At 38.8% G+C, this 22,535-nt stretch overlaps 2 protein-coding genes across 4 annotated transcripts; one reads left to right on the top strand and one right to left on the bottom strand.

The window, feature by feature from the left end:
- Positions 1-312: 312 nt before the first annotated feature.
- LOC102008833 (olfactory receptor 1F12) lies at positions 313-1,254 on the bottom strand. The gene has a single exon (XM_005398956.1). It carries the CDS (start codon positions 1,252-1,254, stop codon positions 313-315), a length of 942 nt encoding a protein of 313 aa, XP_005399013.1.
- Positions 1,255-12,610: 11,356 nt separating this feature from the next.
- LOC102008514 (putative olfactory receptor 2B8) lies at positions 12,611-17,795 on the top strand. 3 transcript variants are annotated; one of them, XM_013521794.1, is made up of 4 exons: positions 12,611-12,833; positions 14,251-14,463; positions 15,660-15,711; positions 16,665-17,795. In XM_013521794.1, the coding sequence occupies exon 4, from the start codon at positions 16,683-16,685 to the stop codon at positions 17,619-17,621; it is 939 nt and encodes a 312-aa protein (XP_013377248.1). In that variant the 5' UTR covers positions 12,611-12,833; positions 14,251-14,463; positions 15,660-15,711; positions 16,665-16,682; the 3' UTR covers positions 17,622-17,795. The 3 variants fall into 3 exon arrangements, with proteins under 3 accessions (XP_013377248.1, XP_005399012.1, XP_013377249.1); XM_005398955.2 differs by lacking the exon at positions 14,251-14,463; XM_013521795.1 differs by lacking the exons at positions 12,611-12,833; positions 14,251-14,463 and having other exon boundaries at positions 15,601-15,711.
- The last annotated feature ends 4,740 nt before the right edge of the window (positions 17,796-22,535 follow it).

The raw sequence follows: 22,535 nt of genomic DNA, 5'->3' as shown, positions 1-22,535 counted from the left end.
CATCCTGGGGAAGTGCTCCACTCTACATTCTGTGGTATATTTGCATGCTGTTCTGGGTCTTATGTGGTATCTTTGTGATATATTAAAATGTTGATACCATATTTATTGTGGTTTTTCAGAGACCTGAGATAGTAAATATTTGTCTACGTCTATAGAATCTTGGGGGACTCTGGTGGATAAGATCAGTGATTATGTCACTTCTTGAATGTGCAGCAAACTCTGGTCAGTGACAAATATAATTAGGTTGTTAATAGCAGCTTTGTAATTGACAATAAAAACAATGATCTCATTAGAGTTTTCCTCTTGTTAAACTCATTGTGAAAAGATTTTGTGGTGACCTAGGGTCTTTTTTAAAGCCCCTTTCAGCTCATTATTCCTTAGGCTATAAATAAAAGGATTCAACACAGGGGCTACGACCATGAAAACTACTGATGCAGCTGAGTCTTTTTCAGTTGAATGGTTGGATGAAGGGGTCATATAGACCCCTGTGATTGCTCCATAGAAAAGAATAACCAAGGCAAGGTGAGACCCACAGGTGGAGAAAGCCTTGAGTTTTCCTCGGGCAGAAGGAACTTTCATCACGGCAGAGACGATGTGACTGTAGGATGCCAGGATGCACGCTGAAGGAACCATAAAGATAAGCCCCACCACAGCCAGAACCAGCAACTGATTCAGACTAGTGTCTGAACAGGAGAGAGGAAGGAGAGAGTTGATGTCACAGAAGAAATGGTGGATGATATTGTCAGAGCAGAAGTGCAGACGAGCCATCATGAGAGTATGTAAGAGAGGATTCAAAATTGAAATGACCCAAGGTATGGCCACCAGAGAGGCGCAGAGGTGCGGGCTCATAATGGTGGAGTAATGCAGAGGGTGACAGATCGCTACATAGCGGTCATATGCCATCACCGTGAGAAGAAAATTGTCCATGTTGGCAAACATCATACAGAAATACATCTGAGCCAGGCATCCAGGGTAGGAGATGGTTTGAGTCTGGGTTTGGATGTTCACTAGCATCTTGGGGACTGTAGCTGAAGGAAGGCAGAGGTCAACGAAGGACAGATTAGCAAGAAAAAAATACATGGGTGTGTGGAGGCGATGGTCTGAGCCAATGGCCAGCAAAATGAGCAAGTTTCCAAAAAGCCCAGTTAAATAAAGACACAGGAAAAGTACAAAGAGAAGTGCCTGCTGTCCTAGCCAGTTCGAGAAGCCCAGGAGAAGAAATTCAGAGACACTGGTTTGGTTTTCCTGTTCCATTGCTTAGGTATATCTGCGTGAAGACCCAGAAAATGAGATTAGATTTCCCTTGCTAAAAAAAATTTCCCTTGGTATGTTTTGCATATTCACCTATTCTTAGACTCATTTGCCAAGTGGTCTCTTCGTAGGCCATCCTGTCTCCTCTCTGATGCCATTCCCCAACCTCACTGAGCCTTGGTATGCCTGTCCATCTCATCAGTTGTCTACATCCATCCCCCTTCCTGAAACCTCATGTCATCCGCCATTGCCGTGGGATCCGTACATACCTCTTCTCAGTAGGCAGAGATTCTTTTTCTGCTCTTGGTGTGGACACCAGCGTTTGCATACTCTGTGTTGTGCGTAGTTACCTGTCTGCTGTCTATGGGAACACATTCATGAGTCTCACGTACTAAGTGGCTCCATCCCAAACACTGAGAGTGAAATGAAGTTTTTCCAAATATTTGTTCATACCGTATGAACCATCCTGTTTGGAAACTAGTCAGACACCTACCACTTAGGACACGTATGATGAGTATAAATTACCTTATCTGGTTAAAATTTAAAATAAAAAAATTAATTTGCTTGAAAAATGTAAAAAGTTAAACCTCCAAAATAGTTTACATGAACTGTAAACATCTGAAAAACATTTACAAATTTCTATGAGACATGCTGTTGTATAATACACGCAGATAAGACTGAAGGAGAATACATGGAAAAGATTGTCAAGACAGAAGAGCAGACTTAAAAGATTCTCGATGCTTTCGTAATATTTTAACTATAAAAGAAGTGGTCCATATGTATAAAATGTCATGATTAGTTTGGTTACTCCATTTCTTGGCACTGTGTAAAGCACAACGTAAGAGTCCTTGATGTGACAAACTTAGAATTAGATAGTGGAGGAAAAACATGTTCTCACTGAAAATAAGTAAGTAGGCATTTACATGTACAAATGAGAGAGTAGCTGAACAGAGGACTGCATGGAGGAGAAAAGATGCTAGAGAGTCTTGGCTCTGGAGGTGGCCCCCCTCCCTTGTGAGCTGGCTAATCCAGGCAGGCTCTGACTCCCTCTCCATCATCTGGATAATTACAATAAACTAATCTCTCTTCTTTCTCATAGTGTTTTCCCTTGTAATCGTTCCATCATGCTTCCTGAAGAATTACCCTTCTAAAACCAGAATTTCCCCACTTTCCTTCCAAAAACATATTCTTCAATTAAAAAAACTTCAACTCAAATTCCAAATTCTTTATCATGGCATACAAGGCTCTACATAATTTCTTTAGCCTTATGTCTTGCTATGATCAATTCTTCACCCTAAGAATTTTCTACAAACACTGAAATTTTATATCTATATGACTCTCTCCCTTTAAAATTCTCTGTCCATGCTATTTAAGACTTCCCTTAAGGCATTCTTTATAAAATTGTTCTGTTTTTGCCTTCGTATAACTCATCATTGTAGGGGTCTTGTCTCCCTCTTCAATTTTTTATTTATTTCTCATCTGCATCAGAAAAATGTAAAATCTATAAGAGAAGGTAATTTGTCTTTTTTAGAAAACTACTTCATGCATAGGATAGCACCCAGCATATCACAGATACTCAGTATATATTTGTTGAATGAATGAATGAATGAATATACTTATTAAAGATTTAGGAAGCTTTTTTGATATTACTTGATATAAATATGTTCCCTCAATGAATATTTTATAGTGACTTTTACTCTAAGCCTTATATTACACAGTTTTTTTTGTTTGTTTTCATGGCTCCTTTCTGCCTGTAAGAATTTGCAAAAGACAGACACTAAATCTTATTCTACTCTCAGTAGGGAAAATCAGTTTTATAAACAACGAACTATATTCACTTAGGAAATCGGACTGATTTTGGAGGTGGAATGACTGGATGCCCAAGAATGTGAGACAAAACCACATATGACTTTATAGTTGGTTCTTCACCCCGACCCATCAGGTGTGTAAAGCAAGAGGAATGCAGAGTCTGGGAGTGAAATATAAAGGAAATGCAGTGACCCTGTTGGGCCCACTTTTTCACTGAGTAAGACAGAGTAGAAGAGAGGCCTTCCATGCTTACGTACAGACTGGTGAAGGCCATGGTGCTTGAGTCTAGAGATCAGGGATTCATCTGAGAACTTCCTGTGGACATCACAGAGGACAAGATTTTCATTATGAAATTATCAAATGGCCATAGATGAAGGGGAGAGCAAACTATGATCTTTGCAGGAGGCAGAAAAAATGAAGATATTTAAAGTCCTCCCTGGAAGGCCCCTTTTCTGGCTGTCCTCCACCTCCACATCCTGCATCAGCACAACAGGAATCTTGGCTGTCACCACTTGCCATAGTTTATGTTTATAGTCCTCTGATACAAAATCGTACTTATTCACCCATGTCAGTGCATGCAAGTGGTAGCAGTAGTGTTGACATTAAAGACACGTCTACTCAATTTTCCATAAGCTAAAATGATTTTGCTGTTGGAAATGTGATAAAACAATAAGTACATGAAATCAGCTGAGTGAATTGTGTAACTGTGTAATAAAACTTTAAAAGTCACTAAGAGAAATGGAAAAGAGTTACTAGCATTGAGTTCTCTATGCCACACTGTCTTCATAGTTTGTTAATCTTCACAACCCTATAATGTACATCAATCTCACTATGTAGACATTGAGTTTAGCAGGATTTGGATGAAAAGTTCTTTACTTGAAATCTAGCCCACCTTTTACTAACTCACGACTGCCTCAGGGATTTCATACCTTCAGAGAGGGGCATCTTTAATTCATTCCACAAGTGGTTATCAGGCACCTATTGTGTGTTAGATGACACTTGGGGGCCTGCAGTGGAGCCTGATTGTGTCTTATTTGAAAGACACACCTTCCTGTCTCTCTTTAGACCTGTATACTTCCCATGAACTTACTGGTGCTGGTCACAGGGCTTTCTGCGCAGGAAATTTAGTTTGCAGAGACTTCTTGAAGTAATGGGAAACTCAGAAGTAATGGGAAACATGGAAGAATGTTTCCCTTTCTGCAGGATGTATAAGGTTGAGGGAAGGGATGATTCTTGAGGAGGATATACCTGGAGCAGTGAGAACACTAAAATTTAAAAGGTTCCCTGTAGCCCTTGGGACCCTGATTCTGACAAAGCTCCTCTGACTCCAGAAATAATTACTTCACCCCTTTGTGGGTTTCCCAGTTGCAGCCATAAAGATAATGAACTGGCAGACAGTTCTCCGGGGAGATTCAAGAAATTGAAAGACCTGAAGGTTTGTTCACAGGCTTCCAGGCAGGATTATAACACCTCTCCTGCTCCATCTCCTAAGAAGCTCTTAAACAGTGAATGTTAAGCCAATAACAAATAGCTCTTCCTAAGCGGAATTATTTCTTCCTCTGTAGATTTGGCCAATTCTCTAAACACAGGTTTGTCTTCTCTGGTTGAAGCATTCTGCTAGCAATACTACCCTAATGCCTGATTATCTGTGTTGCAGTCAAAAGATCCACGTAGTGGCAAAGAAGATGAGACAATGGGCATATTGTCAGGATTTACCAGTCTTACCATGTGTTCTATCCCAATGTGTTAGCTTGGGGTGAATACCCGGGAGTTTGGGGATGGTCTACTCCAGGATGAAGCATGAAAAAATGGCTAGTTTATGATGACATGTCCTCAGGGCTATAATGTAGGGACTTAGTAGTCTTTTTTTCCCTGTACAACAAACTATTGCAAAACTAGTGGCTTAAAATACCAAACATTTATTTACCCCACAATTATGAGTCAGAAATTCGGGCTAGACACAGCTGAGTAGCTCTTCTGGTCTTAGCAGATGCCTAAAGCTCACTAAAGGGTTTGTTTGGGGCTGACTGGCCTAGGTTGGCAGCAGCCAGGTTGGCTATGTCTGTTTGATGTGTGTCTCATCTTCCAATAGGAGGGTCCTGGCTTATGGTAGAGGCAGATTTAGTGGAGAGAAGGACAACTAGGGAGAGAGAGAGGTAAGGGAGAAGGGGAGTTGGGGAGGGAAAGAAACGGGGAGGGAGAATGGAAGGGGGAGGGAGGGAGTAGGGGGAAAAGTGAGGAAGGACCTCCAGTTTAGGTTTAACATGCAGTAGGTTAAGATCTACTAGGTTAGGTCTCAAACACCATCACTTCCACTGTGTTCTGTTGGCCAGTGTGAGTCACAAGGCCAATCTAGTTTAAAGGGTTGGGGGAAAGCATCTGCTTTTTGATAGAAGACCCTTCCAAGTCACATAGCAAAGTGCAAAAAGAGGAAGGCAGAATTGTGGCCACTTTTGCAATCAACTAAGGATGATTGGTTAAAAGATTGGTTAAAAGATTCTTTTAACCATTACTTCTAATGAACTGCTTTGGAACTTGAGCCCCTCATCCCTGTGAATGTAGGCTTTGCTGGAGCTGAGGTCCTGTTAAGTGGGAGAGTGTTTTCATCAGAGAACAGAGTGAGAATTTCACCAAACTTGATGTTGCTACTGTCACCTAGCCATTCTGTGCTGCTCAAGCCAGCAGAGCAGCAGGCAAAGGAAGGTGTTAATATGCTAGTGGGGAAAACCAATCTTTATCACGATATAGATCTACATTGCTGCTACACATGGAGCTAAGGAGTAGTCTTTCTGGGAGCCATAGAAAGAGTGTGGAGTTACAGCAACCATGAGATGTAAAAGCACAGTTCCCTTGAAAATGAGTGTCTGCTGCCTCCCCAGGCAAGCAATGTAAATGGACAAAAGTGACAGCTGAGCTCTTGGGAGAGGAAATCTTTGCACATGCAGTTTTTGAATAGCTGCTGCGATGAGATAGTGACATTTTTACAAACTCTTATGCATGAATATGTTTGGAGATTGTGCTGGCAGCCATCTGGAAAGGGAATGTCATGATTTGGACATAAAGGGATGGACTTAGTTGATGGAGAGCACTATGAAGCAGTCCTGTGCAGGATTTAAATTACCCAATGGGCTTTTCATACTTACTTGTGAGTCTGTCCAAGGCTTAGGCTTCTTGTCTGAAGATGGGCAGTGGACTCATAGTAAGTGAACCTCTGTGAGTCACTAATCCGTACTAAAGCCTGTAATGGAGGATGAAGGTGGAAAACCTCAACGGGTAAGACAAGATCACAGCCAAGGACACTCAACTAGATAAAGACTATAGCCTCAGGCATCTCACTCCTGGGTGGATTAATTTAATACCTTATTTGGAGAAGTCCTTGAGTAGTTCTACCCTTCTTGAATACTCCCCTTCCTTCTTCTGATAACTAAATAAATACAGGCCACCCAGAGAAGGTCATGGTCTTAGCGCCGAGAGAATCTCAAATTCTGTGAGAGGGTTTTGACCCTCCTGGAGCCCTGAAATCATTTCATTTGGCTTTTTTTATTTAGCCTTTGCCATACACTCATTTGGGAGATTGTGCACCTAATCAGCCCACAAACTGAGGGATATTACTATACCATGTTATTGTTTGTATCTGCATGTCCCCCCAAATCCTCATGCAGTCATGGGGTGGGCTTCTAGGATTTGTGGTTGATCCATGATCCAGTGCTGGGATTATGGGTGTGAGTGCTACATGTTGGAGACCACTACAAAGTGGCTCTGAACTGGTTTAATATTAACCAATTGGCTTACCGTGTTTACTTGTGAGTTGTCTGAAGCTTAGGCACCTTGTGTGGGGATGGGCAGGGTACTCATAGTAAGTAAACCTCTGTGAGTCCCTGGTCACCCTGAGGCCTGTATTGGCCTGTAAATCTGTGACTCCTCAAAGGACAAGATGAGGTCTCAGCTGAGGACATTTGGCTGTAACCCCAATTAACTACAAGGAGACTGCAGCTGTAGGCTCCACACTCCTACAATAAATACCAACCTAAAGATAAGGTAGTTCTCCTGACTGACATAATTTACTATTTGGGAAAATTTTCCCAAGGTCCTGTGAGATTCCTGCATTTTCTTGAGTATCCTCCTTTCTTTGAAAACCAAATAAATATGGGCCACCCAGAGAAGTCTTTGGCTAAACTCAGAAAATATCGAAGCTGTATGAGAGTTAGTCCCTCCTGGATCCCTGAAATCATTTCCATTGTTTCATTTATTTAAGCCTTCACTGTCCACTCACTCGGGAGATTGCGGGCCTAATCAGCCTGCAATAACTAAGGGTTATTTAACCTGATAGCTACACCCACCCTGGGGCGGGTAGTTTGCATACAATGTAAGGGAGGGAAAGAGGCTGCCTGCCGCTATTCCTCCCTTTTGCTCTTGCTGTTTTTGCTGTGTTCTGCTGCCATGAATGCTTGCTCTCTGCCATGTGCCACTCACTTGGAACCAGCCCAGTAGGGACTGAAACCTCCACAAACTGTAAGCTAAATAAACCTTTCTTTCCTTAATTTTGGGCGTCAGGTATTTTGTCCCAGTAATGAGAGAAAAGTAACTAAGACAACCCAATACTTAGTGATTATGGGGTAGATTGTTTCACAAACCTCTTGTGGATACCTGCAAATTATTGAGCCCTTACATTCTCTTACTGCAGCTATTACTGCAGAGAGTACTTCTTTGAGCTTGTCATCATGTAGCACCATATCTTGTATTGCTCCAGGTGTAATGTAATTCTAATGGTGCAGCACCATGGTAGAGGATCTTTGCCTAGGCTCTCACACAACCTGCAAGTGTGGGACACTTAATAACCCATTGAGTGAAAATAGAACCCATGAGGGATGGAGTTGGTAGAGGAATTCCTTTCTCTTTGTGGAATTGAACCCAAGGTCTTTGCTCTGAGCTACATCCCCAGACTTTTTAATGTTTTTTATTTTGAGACAGGGTCTTGCAAAGTTGCCAGGTTTCTCATGCTGGGTTTGGACTTGTGAGCCTTCTGCTTTGGACCCCAGAATACTGGGATTACAAGAATGTGCCATCACATCTTGCTGATTGTTTCATCTTTATCTTCTTATGATAAATGTAGGTTGGGATGTCTAAAGCATATTTCAGGAGGATACATGTGACTGAACATCCAGTCCCTCCATAGAGGGGGCAAAGTTAATAATGTAACCTCAACTTCAAGCCCACTTTTCTTCCCTACTCTGCTCCTCTTTATTCTGTCCAGATCATCTCTCATATTCTCTTTTCCTTAAGCTCTGGGAAAACCTTGGCAAAGATAAATTTAACTGAGCCTCTGGGAGACTATAAAATAATCTTGATTATAAATATAAATTTAGAAGTTATTGCATATAGAGGTATCTGTAGGCTTGAGAACGGAGATCATGTGGGCACAGATTTCAGAGAAAAAAAGGAAACCTAAGACCAAGGCTTGAGGCCCTGAATATTTAATGATGGGGTAATTGAGGGGGAGGTAATTGAAGATATCAGGGCAGAAAAGACTGAACTATAATTGATTAATTGCTGGAGGCTTGGAGTAGACAAACCTGAGAGATAAGCACTCCAAGGGCTTCAGTGACTGCGGGATAAGAAAACTCCACTTCTGTAGGTTTTATGCCAGGGGTCCTACTTAGTTCTCACAACAAATGTTAGAGAAAATTCCCTGGTGCTTCTGGCAGAGGGAAGGGGAAAGTAACTCTTTCAAAATATGAGAGGAATTTGCACTCTTTGAGTCAAGGCCTATCCTTAGGAAAAACAGGTGCCTAACCTCTTGGAATGTCATTAAAGCTTAACCCAACTCCAGCCTGATTTAGCCTCCCATGTGGGAGAAGGGATGTACCAAACTCAGTCCCCTCTAGCCAACCTGTACCATGTAAATGGGTGAAAATAAACAACACTAAGAAGCACTGTAGAGTTTATAGTCTAGACATAAGTTCACCACAAGAAAAAGATCTAATCACAGGTCCACCGAATGCTTTCCCTACTGTCACAGTCAACCACCATACTAGTAAGACCTATTCACCAGAGTGTCTGTTACTCAGTACAGCCTGTCTGGCTTTCAACAAATATTACAAGGCATACTAAAAGGCAAAAACACAGTTTGAAAAGACTGAACAAGTATAGGAACCAGTTTAAGATTTGATGTGGATGTTAGAATTATTAGACTGTGAATTTAAAACAGCTGCAATTAATATGCCAAGGACTCTAATAGAAAAATTAGACAACACATGAGAGTATAAGGGTAATGTTAGCTGCTGTCTCAGATAGCCATAGGAACACTATTTGGCTATGATACTGTCCTATGTGTTGTTCTTATATCTCCCAGTGTATTGGCTCTTTCTCACCTGGGCTACAGTCTGAATGTTTTTGCTCCCCTTTCATATGTTGGAAGCCTACCCCCCAGTGTGATGGTATTTGGAGTGGTGTGTTTGATAGGTAGTTAGGGTTAGATGCAGTCACGAGGCTGGGGCCCTAGAAATGAAGTTAATGCCCTTATAAAAAAGCAATGACAGGAAAGATGTTTTCTGTGTACACCAGCCAAGGGATCTTGTGAGGCCTTATCCAAACCTAGTCATTCTGGAATTCCAGCCATTAGCATTGCTATGGTGAGATGTTCATTGTTTAAAGCATTCAGTGTGTGATATTATGTGAGGGAAGCCTGACATAGGCTGTATAAACATTTCTTCACTTTAAAGGATAACTTAAAAGCAAATACCCAAGTGTGAGGTCCTGAGTTCAATCTCTGGTACAAAAAATAAATAAATAAATAAATAAATAAAGCAAATACTACAGAGAACTTCAGTAGTACCTCTGATAGCCTCTTCCTAATTGTATTCCTCTTATTCCCCACAATCTTCACTTCACTGTAATTGTCTTCTGATTTTTTTTTTTTTTTTTTAGTTTTGACTATAATTTTGCCAGTTGCATTTACAAAAACATTGTTGACATTACCTGTTTTTGAACTTCTCTTTAGGTAGAGAAGTTTGTATCATTTGCTCATCATTTTGTGTCAAGGGCAGCTGTTTCACTTTATGTAGTTGTAGGTCATTTATATTTGTTGTTAGATAGTACTCTGTTGTGTGAATGTGCCATCACTTACCTGTATTATTGTTGATGGGCATTTAGATTGTTTCCGTCATCATTTAATAAAAACAATGTGGTGGCTATCATTCTTTTACATGTCTCCTGATGTGACAGGAGTCACTTCAGAGAGTATATCTACTCTGGGTCATAATTGTCAATCAGCATTAGTAGCTAATGCCAAACTAATTATCCACATGCTTTTGCCAATACAATCAACAGTAGCAAGGGTGAAGTGGGAAAGGAAGAGTTCCCAGCTGGTATTGTTGCAGGAAAAATACAGGGTCAAAAGGAAAATGTTCTACATTTGGGAGTTCTGGAAGGCAATTTTAATGTCATGCTAGCAGACTGATGGGAACCAGTTCCAAATCATCAGCACCAAGTCAGTATTGAGTTCAGTTTAAATACAGTTTGCAAGCAGGTAGTACAAAGCTGATAGCTTGTTATTACATGATTGGTTACAGGAATTATAAGAATCAAGTCATATGTTGTCAGGCAGACTTGTATTAAGCAAGTTTACTTGAAAGGAATTATTTATCATTATACAGGAACATTCTGGGTGGGAGGGGGTCTGAGCAGAGCAGATAGAGTTGAATGTGTCCTTGACTGGGGCCAATCTGTTCTGGGAATAAAGTATAAAGTCCTTGAAGCAAACCAAAATAAAACTGGATATATACATATTTTAAGTAGAAAAACGCAGATACTATAGCTGGATGTGGTCAGGTTGACCTAGCCAGCTTTTTGGAAGAAGCAGCTGGATGCAGGCAGTCAAGGCTAACTAAACTTAGCAGTCTAACTATGTGGCATGCAGCATGAGAATATTCTCTCTCAATAGAGTTACAGACTATTGACTGATTTTTAACTTCTACTATAAGGTTTTTATAAATTTGTTATTACAGTATAATTTCCTCCCTCCTCTGTCCACTCAGTGCAGTGTTGTTTTTTGCTATACCTCCTTCTCAATATGATGATTAATATTAACTAGTAGGGAGATAACTGAGAAAGTTCTAATCTAAGATGATGTTCAGCACTGCTAATATTTCTAAGTTGCCCCTTGTAATAGACTTAGAACTTATGGATATAAGGGAAGTGGTTGCTGGTGGAAGGGAAGTTAATTCCAGATGCTTTCTATGCCTGTGTAACTAATAAAAACTTAGACGCTTCAAACCTAAAGAGCTGTCTTGCTTATACTGCCAGTTGGCATATGTCTGTTGCCTTAAAGTGAAATAAGTTTCAGTCTGGAGGACTTTTTCTTCTTCTTTGAAATTGCTTTTGATATCCAGGGCTAAAGCTTGTCCAAAGTTAGGTGTTATTTATGCTGCCTTTTGCCTTCACAATCAAATAAAGATAAGTTACTTGGAAAATAAATGAACTGATCCTCAAATTTTACTTCAGTGACAAAACTCCACAATTTTCTTCCATTTTAAAAAAGAATTGTTTATAACTATCCTGTTAAGCTTGAAATCATCCAGAACTTAAATACAAAGTTTATATTACACAAATTAAGTAAGTTTTATTTAAAAATAAATAATTTAAATTTTTACTGTTTAAACAGACCATCAAAGCCTTTGGATGACATAGACAATGATATAGTGGGTTTGCATTTTTTTCTTAGCCACATAAGATGTTTAGTAGTAAAAATGCTGTTTGCCTACCATTATGTTTATCTTAAAAGATTAGATTGTGTGTGAATATTACTCTATGATCCCTCACAAGTAGGTTATTAAAAGAATTAACTGAGAAATTCTGTTTACATATTTACATTTAAATTTAGGTAACTGAGCTTGGGGTGGTGGTGCACATCTGTAATCCTAGAATTCTGGGGTGCTGAGGCAGGAGGATCACAAGTTTGAGCTAACTTGGTGAGACCTAAAAAATGGTTGAGGATGTAGCTCAGTATGAAGTCCTTGGGTTTAATCTCCAGTAGTGAAAAAAAGAATCAAATGAAATTATATATATGTTTATACATATGAAATTATATATATATATGTATATATATATATATTGCAATTGTTAGAAAGAATATTTTTTCCATAAAAAATATGTTTTTTTTTTTTTTTCATATAATATCTAAGCCACTCAGAGCCCTGGGCCATGGTCACTGAGAGGGTGTTGGGAGTTACCATCTTCTGTCAAGCATGAAATCGTATGATAGGCAGAGCAGATATCCTCTGTCATTCTCCTTGATATCCATTTCCCAGAGAATTTGTGGACAGTGTGAAGGCGTCAGCTAATTAAAGGTAGAGGACGTACGTTCCCAGAAGACTTCAGCCAGATAAACAGGCTAGTTATTCCTGTGTGCCAGCCAGTCCCAGGGCAGTTTCATACCATCCTCTCTCTGTTCCATAAAGGGCTCTGCATCATATAACCAGGTCACTATATTCAGGAAATGATGCCCAGAGTTTAAATTTGCCTTTCTTCATCTTCTTCCACCCAGGAGCAGAATGCAGGACTCCAGTGTCATAAGAAGATATGTGGTTATCATGAGAAACTCTTCACTTGTTTAAGGGATTCTGGGTAATCATGGACTGTGCAAGTTGCTTCCTGATTCCAGATTACAAATTCTGACCTCTAGCATCATTGTATTAAAGACAGAGATTGGGAATGAGTTTGGGATCCACACCTCCTAGGGAAATCACTGAAGACTCACAGACAAGGTCAATAGAGTGAGTGGAATAGAATTTTGTCTCTGTGTTGCTCTAGTAACTGGCAAATTAATTTTCAGGTGCAATTGTTCTTGAAGAAATGAGCTAAGTTGGCTCACCTCTACATCAACTGGCAAAAGAAACAGACTACACAAATTTACCAAGTAGAAGAATTAAATTTTATTTTTGATTTTAGAAGACAATTATTCATTCCTAGATATTTTGTCCTATTACAGTATATTCGCTATACCTTAGTAAATACACATGGAAAATAATTTAAATGCTGACATATGCAGCGCAATAAAATATGTGTTTTAGTGGTAAAATTGAATAATTTTATGTGTGTGTGTGTGTAATAGTATTGTGGTTCACCATTCCATTCTTTCTTCTTTTCTCCTCATTCTGTGAAATTACATCATTTTTTTTTCTATTTTCCTTAGACCTGTCATTTTTAGTACAGTAATAGATCCATTTATCCCTCATTTATATGTCTCTGTGGACAGCAGGGGACAGTCCTAGCATACCTGTTTCCATTCAGACCTATGGAACAGAAACATTATTAAAGAAATAGTGATCTAGACGAAGTCCCACGTTTGCAGGAATTTTGTCAGAACTCTTTCAGGATTAACTCAAGAGTTGGACAGAGCCAAGATTGAATGTTGAATATATCAGAAAATGTTGTGTAATTTGAAATATATTAAATATAGATATTATCTTGGAGTCTTTTGTATTTAAAATATGTAGTCTACAGATTATAGTTATATATATTTATATAGTTATTAAATATATAGATATATATTTATATATAGTTTTATTGAAATATTTGTTCTTTCATTACAATTTTAATAACCTTGTCAGTGTTGTATAATTATTGTTAATTATAAGTCCCTATCTCTACTTATATGTGCCAGTACTAAGTATTTAACCTTTTTCAGTTCATATCTGTTCTTTTAATTATTGTAAATTTGTGACCTTATCAGATGTGGTTTCTCATTATACTATTTTTTCCATTATATTATTTTTTATTGTAATTTTTACATAGAATCCCATTCTTGTTTTATAGAATTTATTTTATTTTAACTAAATTTTATATATGACATATATATATATATGTCATCCCTGCTTTGTGACATTTCCAGTGATGTATTTTTTGTATCCAAAGTAATTATTTATGTGTAATTTTGATAAGAAAAACTTCCTATTCTATGCTAAATGGTGAGGATGACTAGAGACACTCTTTTTTTGTTTCTACACCTAAGATTAATATGTCTGATGTTTACAGTTGTTATCATTTATATACGTTGTTAATCTGAATCAATCTTTCTTATTGCATTTATCATTAGTACTTATCTAAGTGTACATGATGAGTCCCAGGTAAGTCATACAGTTCTTTAAATGCATCGGAAGGAAATAAAATACAGTGTCTCCTTCAACCTAGCTCCTTCTCTTGGAGGATCGTCTCTGTGGTGGTGCAGGTATCTTATGGAGAGAAGGATGTTGAACAACGAACATGGTGACTGATGGCAGAACACAGCTGGGAGTCAACAGGGAGCCTGTCCTGCAGTTAGACCTTTCCCATGCGCACTATTACAGAAGGACAATTGTTCCACAGTTGCAAAGATGATAATTTTTGCAAATGACAAGACAGAATGTGACATTAGTGTCCTACCTACCTCGTGGTGTGGCTTCTGGCCCTGGAGGCAACTGTGACATGGAGAGGCAGTCACATTCTCTTTTCTTTCATCATAGGCATCTCCTTTGCCTGACATCATTTTATTTTTGAACCTAAAATTACATGCACTTTATGCTTGTTGGAGAGGTGACATTTAGCATTCATTTTAATTAATGTATATTATCCTGTAAAGCTGCAAATAGTTTGTACAACATATCTCATTAGCCTTTTGTCTTTGACCAAAGGCCTTCTCGATGTGTTTTGATATGGGATTGTTCAGATATACAATTATTTATTATAATGGTGCATGATTATACTTGTGCTTATCCTTGGATTTATTTAACATTTTATATTGCCCTCCACTTTGATGAATGTTTCCTTATTTGATATGTTTAAAAATTGATACAAATTTTTATTAATTTTTTCAAACTGTAAAATAATATTCTTCTGCACCTTCCTTTCAAGGTTGAACGGACATAGATCCATCCTGTGTTATTCCTTCTCATACAAGATGGATTAGAGTTTTATCATGTATACTTTTACATTTCCAAACATAACATTTTTTGGTTAACTTTTCCTGGCAATTATATTATGGGACAAGAAAGGCATTTATGGCAGTGACAAATATTTCACAGTGGTGTTTCTCTACTTCTAACTCTTATTGCACTACACCTTTTCTTTTCCCTTATTTGGATTTTATTAACATTTATTTTATTTGATATACCAGTGGGTCTACCACCCAAGCCTGATTCATATTTTAAAAGCCTTCTAATAATTAAGGATATACTATGTTTCTCCATTTGATTGTGATGGAACTGAATTCTTTGTTCTCTGGTATGGGGCCTGATTTGCACAGTAATGAATACCTGGTTAAAATGATGATTGACTGACATTAGAGATGGTGATGTGCTTAGTACAGTACAAAGGACTCTCCAAGACAGTGTGCAGAAAAGTTTATATATAAAATTAATCTCCTTCATTAAAGTTTCACATTATATATCACTGATGTGTTACTGCTCTGACAATGTACCTGTCTTTACCTCCATGCACTGTAGTTATTTATTGCGGGGAGTGATATGAAGCATTACACTTTGTATAGATGACACAACTGGATAACATTCAAAGATGTTTATTCTGATTAGAATGTTGACAATGAGCAATCTTGCCTCTTTCAGGAATGTCACTCACTCCAATTATTGGTAATGTGTGAAGACCAAATCAACAAAGGTAAGTACTAGCCACTGGATTTTAGAATTCTACTTTCCAGTGACCATGCATAGCCAGTGAATTTTCAGTTATTAAGTTGGTATGACAATTCTGGCACCTTCAGGGCAAAAATTATGCCCTATATTTGAATGACAAATGCAGTAAATTTCAACTTTGTCTAACTAAGCGTGAAATTGTTTTACTATCTTGCAAAAAAGTAAGGGTAGCTTTTTGAAAATAACATGTCAGGTAGAGAGGCAGTTCTTCCAAAATGTGTATACTCAGTAGTGTTGATATTTGAAATGTAATTTAATCCTTTTATAAGTACATTCTAGGTCATAAATGCCTATTTCTGAATGTACTCTGGAGAATATCTTGTTACATTCTATTGCATGTGAAGTAAGTACAAACTCGACTATGTAGAATTATGATATTATGTACTTAAAATAACCTCTCCCCCATCTCTCTTGCCTTATTCTTTCTGACTTGTCACTGTTTTGCCTTGACAATTTTCTCTAAAATATGCACATATTCTTATAGTATTTTAAATCATATTCAGCTAAATCTGAAGCAGACCTTTTGTATCTATGACTGATGCAACACAAGGTCCATGATTTGTGAGTGAGTGTGTGTGCGCGCACGCGCACTGGGGATTGGAGCCAGGGATCTCACACGGAGCTGCATACCCATCCCTTTTTATTTTTCATTCTGAGACAAGGTCTTGCTAAGTCATCAGTTTGCCCAGGCTGGGCTCCAGCTTGCGACCTTCTTGCATGAGCCTCCCAGATATTTTTATTATATGAAATGCTAACGATATTACTCTTTGTAGTAATGTGAACAAAATGAATACAGGGCACGTTGGTCTCAATAAATACATTATTTATTAACACAGTTGCATATAAAATCCTGTGGCTATATCTTAGGCGTGTGACAGAGTTCACCTTTAAATTTTGCTGAATGCTTGATATTGACAGGAAACGTGCTAATGAAGGATGGACCAGCGAAATGGAAGTTCTTTCAGTGGATTCATCCTGCTGGGTTTCTCAGACAGGCCTCATCTGGAGCTCGTCCTCTTTGTGGTTCTATTGATCTTCTATGTCTTCACCTTGCTGGGGAACACAGCCATTATTGTGTTGTCGCACCTGGATGCGCATCTGCACACTCCTATGTACTTTTTCCTCTCCAACCTCAGCTTCCTGGACCTGTGTTACACTACCAGCATCGTCCCACAGCTCCTGGTTAATCTCAGTGGGGCAGACAAATCCATCTCCTATGGTGGCTGTGTGTTCCAGCTGTACATCTCTTTGGGCTTGGGATGTACCGAGTGCCTTCTTCTCGGGGTGATGGCTTTGGACCGCTATGCAGCCGTCTGCAGGCCCCTCCACTACACGGTCATCATGCACCTCCGTCTCTGCGCCCTCATGGCATCTGCTTCGTGGCTCATAGGTTTTGCCAACTCCTTACTGCAGACAGTGCTCATATTCCTTTTGCCACTCTGTGGAAGAAATAAGCTAGACCATTTCCTCTGCGAGATCCCTCCGTTGCTCAGGCTTGCTTGTGTGGACACGAGCGCAAATGAATCTGAGCTCTTTGTTGTCAGTTTCATCATCCTTCTTATACCTGTATCACTGATCATCCTCTCCTACAGCCAGATTCTCAGGACAGTCTTTGGAATTAAATCAGCAGCAGGACAGAGAAAAGCTTTTGGGACGTGTGGCTCGCACCTCACTGTGGTCTCCTTGTTCTATGGCACTGCCATCTATACCTACTTCCAGCCGAATAACAGGTCTGCTCAGAATCAGGGCAAGTTCATCTCTCTCTTCTACACCATCATCACACCCATGATCAACCCCCTCATATATACCCTGCGGAACAAGGATGTGAAGGGAGCAATGAAGAGAGTGCTTTGGAAGGCCTGTGACTCCTGCTGACTGGGAGGGGAAGGCACATCAAGGCCCAAAACCCTTTGCAGTGTGTGTTCCCTGTGCCTTTTAATGTTTCCCCTGCAATACTGGGGGTGATTTTCTTACCCAGTTCTCTTTGGGAAGCAAGGAGTCAAAATCTAAATTCATGAATTCCACGGAGGCTGATTCAGTATTCTTTTAAAATTCTTTTCAGAACATGTTTGCAGTACGTAATGATTACACTCCTCATGGGGAGTTGGCACATGGACATAACACATCTTCATTCTTTTTATGTCCCCTCCTGCCTCTATCTCTCGGTCCCCTTCCCATTTGCAAAACATCTATCTCCCTGTTTCCTATTGTCTGTCTTTTATTTTGCTCTATAAATTATTTGTGGGGCTGGGGATTTAGCTCAGCGGCAAAGCGCCTGCCTGGCAAGCGCAAGGTCTTGAGTTCGGTTCCCGATACCGGAGAAAAACCAAAAAAAAAAAAAAACAAAAAAAAACAAAATAAATTATTTGTACTTCAGGTTTCTTATATAACAGATCATGAGGTACTTAAGCTTGTGTGTCTGATTTATTTCACTAAACATATGGTCTCAAGGTGCATCCCTATCCTGCAAATCACTGAAATCTGATTTGGTGTTCTTGTAGCATCTAAGCTATTATAACTTTTAAAAGAATCCACAAATGTTTTCTCATTTTTACTCCCATTTCAGAACATTATTTCATTTCTACTGCAAAGAAGAATTTAAGTAAATACCATAAAGGCACAGCCATAATAAAAATATGAATCTATTGAAACACAGTAAGGAATAAGAATATCTAAGCATTTTTAAAGAAATTGCTAGAGTTATTATTTATTTTTGCATTTTGATCATGGCTGTATTATAAAGCTCATAGGTTGACTATGTCAGAGCTTGAGGAAAAGCCAGATGTCCCATGGTGCCAGATCCAGTGACTAGGGTGGATGAAGACATATCATTGCGTTTTTACAAGCCTTCCTTTCTGTTAAATGGCAGTTTGCAACAGCATTCGCTGTAGTTTTAATCCAAAAGAGGACTTCCACAACTGCTTCAAAAAAAAAAAAAATAATGGGATAAGTGTACTTGAATCCAGGGAGAGAATTTTGTGGAGATTAATGGCAATTAGTCTTTTAATTTTAAACAATTTTAAAAATTCATATTTGTTGATCAGCTTTTATATTTAATGTCATAAACAGTATTTTGCCACAAAAGTTAGAGCTGTGACAGTGCCATTGTCATAGAAATGTTCTAAATTTTGGTAGATTTTTCCAGTGTGTCGCACAGTACAGACAAATACTTTTGTATTTCTAGGTAGAGACCTGTTCATAACAATTATCATAGAGTTTCCTACCCTGAGAACTGACCTATATTCTTTTGGGACTGAGCCCTCTCAGCTGGTCCTGCTAATAACATGTGATCTTACAACCAAGACAAGATTTGACTAGCTGAAATTGACAATCAGGGCAAATTATATACATGACCAAGATTCCATCTATAGCCCTTAGAGCGTCACGGCATTCATGCATGGATCAATACTTAGGAATTTGTGTATTTTGACATGATGATAGTGTTTGTTGTGTAGCAGCATACAAACAATGTGGGAATACTGTTTATCCCCAGTGATGACACATTTCACATTCTCCATTATGGCTCCACAACTCTCTGACAGGGAATTGTACCCCAGTGGTCATTTAAACAGTCTCTCAAATGAACTTTCTTTGGCGAAGAAAACCTACAGCTTTCGTGAAGCCATACAACCTGTTATCTGGCTGAGCAACAACTCTGCTCTGAAGGACACACAAAAGCACCGCCACAAAACAGATTAACTTCCTTGCCGTCAACGGTTGAAAGGCATTTGGACATTTATATCACTTTGGAATGAGTGACAGATTATAAAGATCTCAGATGGGATTCAGGACCTGCCTCACCATGCTTTCCACACTGTCCACAGCACAGTAGAGTTCTGTATAAATGGACAACAAAATTATTGATACATTTTCTTTTTTAATTCTCACAACTGTGAGATGACTGCAGCAGTGGTACCGAGGGCATGGCCAGACGATTTTATCCCACCTGCTCTCAGCAGCTGCATTCTTCCAGACCTTTTGCCTTCTAGCAAGCACAGAGTGTGCATCATTGGCTCGGGGGATGAGTGCTGGCAAAGACCCAGTGGCAATCATCCTCACATGTAACATAATTTCTACCTCATCTATGCTTTAGTAGTGATTACTAAAGACTATGAAACAGCAGCAACTGCAGAGGCAATATCTGTGAGGCCCCTCAGTCAGAAACCCCCACCTAACTTGCATGGTATTAAGTAGCGCAGAGAAGCTTTATACATTCTTACGTGTGTAGTACTGTTGTTGTTTAAGGACTAATATTCATTCTTTAGACTGTACATTGTAGATCTATCTATCTATAATAAATACACTAAACAGACCATATCCATTGTTCTAAAAACATCACAGAATCACAAGCAGTGCATGAAACCTTGTAAGACCTTCCTTTAACTTCCAGCCAGTGACCCTCCCCTGGTGACCCTTCCCTTTGCAAATGACTTTTGATCAGTATGTCCTACTGCTGAGCACTCTCTTCTGCCTTTTTGGTATTGTAGCATATTAGAATGTCAGATCTGGCGGGACTCCGGGACCCACTGTGTATGCAGCTGAGTTAAATGTGGTGTGCTGATGAGGCGGGACATGAGTAAAAGCACAAGTGAGGAGACACCTGACTTCTGGAAAAGAGGAAGCAGAGGATGCTGTCCCTGACGGATCATTAGACCCTGGACTCTCCTCATTCCTATTCTTCTTCCTCCTCCTTTTTAAAATTTAAATTTATTAATTTATATTATTGGGTGGATTTGTTTAACCATTCTGAACTGAATGAAGTCCTGCATTCTGAAAAAACTGATAATTTCCAAATAAAAATTACACTGAATATTTTAATTGCCACAAATTAACAAATTAATAACTCATATTATGGCTGAAAGAATGCTTACTGTGTGTTTGTATGTTTATAAGTGAATATGTTTAACAAAAATCCACAACTTAGTAAAAATCCTAAAATTATTTCCTTAACCAAAGATTTCAAGATATTTGAGTATTTGAGGATATCTATACTTTATAATACACACACAGCGCGTATTGACAATTATAACAAAGTAACAAATGTAAATAAGGTAACAATAGCATCTAGTGGTTGAGGTCAAGGTAAAGGAGTAACTTAGATGACTTAGAATATATGCTCAAACTTCGTGTACAAGGAAAAGTAATCAATGTGACTTTAGTATCATGATGTTCAGTTAATGTCTGGATTATTAAAAAACTTCAAATGTAAGTGATATCAGAGTAGAACATGCAGAAATTGCAAATAATGTAAATGTGAAGTCCAGTGACTTTTCACTGAGCATATACTTCCTACCGCCAGAGTCCAGTCGAAAGCCAGGTCCCCAAGCCCCTCCCCATCTGTCCTTCTGGTAATTGCTCTCCAGGGGAACACTGTTCTGACCTCCAAACTGGCCTACTTTTTGTTTTATATAAATAGAATCACACATTATGAATTTTTATAGTTGGCCCCTTTACCTCAAAATTATACCTATATTGTTCTATGTTCTTACAATTTGTTTTTAAACATTTTTAAAAACTAAATGTATTGGTACAATTTAGATATACACAGTGATTATATTCATCACGGGAATTTGTACCTGTACATGACACATTTTGAGTCCTCTTTTTTCAGCCCCTCACCTCCCTTCAACTCCTCTTCCCCTCTCTGTTTGCAAAGCTTTGTTTCCATTTTATCCTTTTTTAAATCATTTTTCCCTGATGCCTTTCTTCCTTTCCCCGTTTCCCCCTCCATAGCTCCTCCTCCCTTTTGAAAAATTTCTTCCTATTTGACAATGTCTTCTGTACATTTTGGTCCTTATTTACTCTTCTAGTTTCTTACACCAGGGAAATAATGTGATATTTGCATATGTGTGTCCGATTTATTTCACTTAAGAGTATGGTCTCAAGGTGTATCCATTTACCCGCAATGTCCCGAGTTTATCCTGCTTTGTGGCTGAGTAGTACTCCATTGTATAAAAAAACCAAATTTTTAAAATCTATTCCTCAGCTGATGTTATTTGCATTGTTTCAAAGATTTAGCTATTACAGTATATGCTGCTATAAACATGGGTGCACGTATGTTTCTGTGGTATGATGTTTTTAATTCTCTTGGGAAGATACCCAGAAGGGGAATAGCTGGGTCAAATGGGACCTCTAATCCAGGCTTTCTGAGGAATCTCTGTACTGATCTCCACAGTGGTTCCACCAGTCTATACTCCCACCAACAATGGAGTAGGGTTCCTTTTCTCTCACAGCCCCTGCAGCATTTGTTTTTGGTTGATTTCTTGATGATAGTCATTCCTTCTAGAGTAAGTTGGAATCTCAGCATTGTTTTAGTTTGAATATCTTGAATGACTAGTGATGTTGAACATTTTTTCCCATTTTTATTTGCCATATGTATTTCTTCATCTGAGAAGTGTATATTCATCTCAGATGCCCATTTTTGGATTGGGTTTTTAAATTTGTGGGTTTGATTTTTCAATTTTTTATATGTTCTAGGTATGTCTTTTGTCTGACAGACAACTGGCTAAAATTTTTTCCTACACTGTGGGCTATCTTTTTACTCTATTGGTGATTACGTTTGCTATGCAAAAGCTTTTTAATAGGATGAGATACCAGTTGTTGATTCTTTGGAGTATTTCCTGTGTGATCAAGGTTTTGTTCTTGAAGTCTTTGCCTACCCCTGTCTTCAAGAGTTCTGCTTGTTCTCTCTTCCAGCAGATTTAGTGTTTCTGTTTTAATGTTTAGTTCTTGATCCATTTGATTTTAGTTTAGTGCATGAGAGATATGGGTCTAGTTTTAGTCTTTGGC

The sequence above is a fragment of the Chinchilla lanigera genome, unplaced genomic scaffold (genome assembly GCF_000276665.1).
Source record: "Chinchilla lanigera isolate Chin_1 unplaced genomic scaffold, ChiLan1.0 scaffold00064, whole genome shotgun sequence".
Classification (NCBI taxonomy): Eukaryota; Metazoa; Chordata; class Mammalia; order Rodentia; family Chinchillidae; genus Chinchilla; species Chinchilla lanigera.
This window is presented reverse-complemented; position numbering and strand designations above follow the sequence as displayed.

Coding starts and splice junctions, on each gene's coding strand:
- LOC102008833 (XM_005398956.1), bottom strand. CDS start 1,254: ATGGAACAGGAAAACCAAACCAGTGTCTCTGAATTTCTTCTCCTGGGC.
- LOC102008514 (XM_005398955.2), top strand. CDS start 16,683: ATGGACCAGCGAAATGGAAGTTCTTTCAGTGGATTCATCCTGCTGGGT.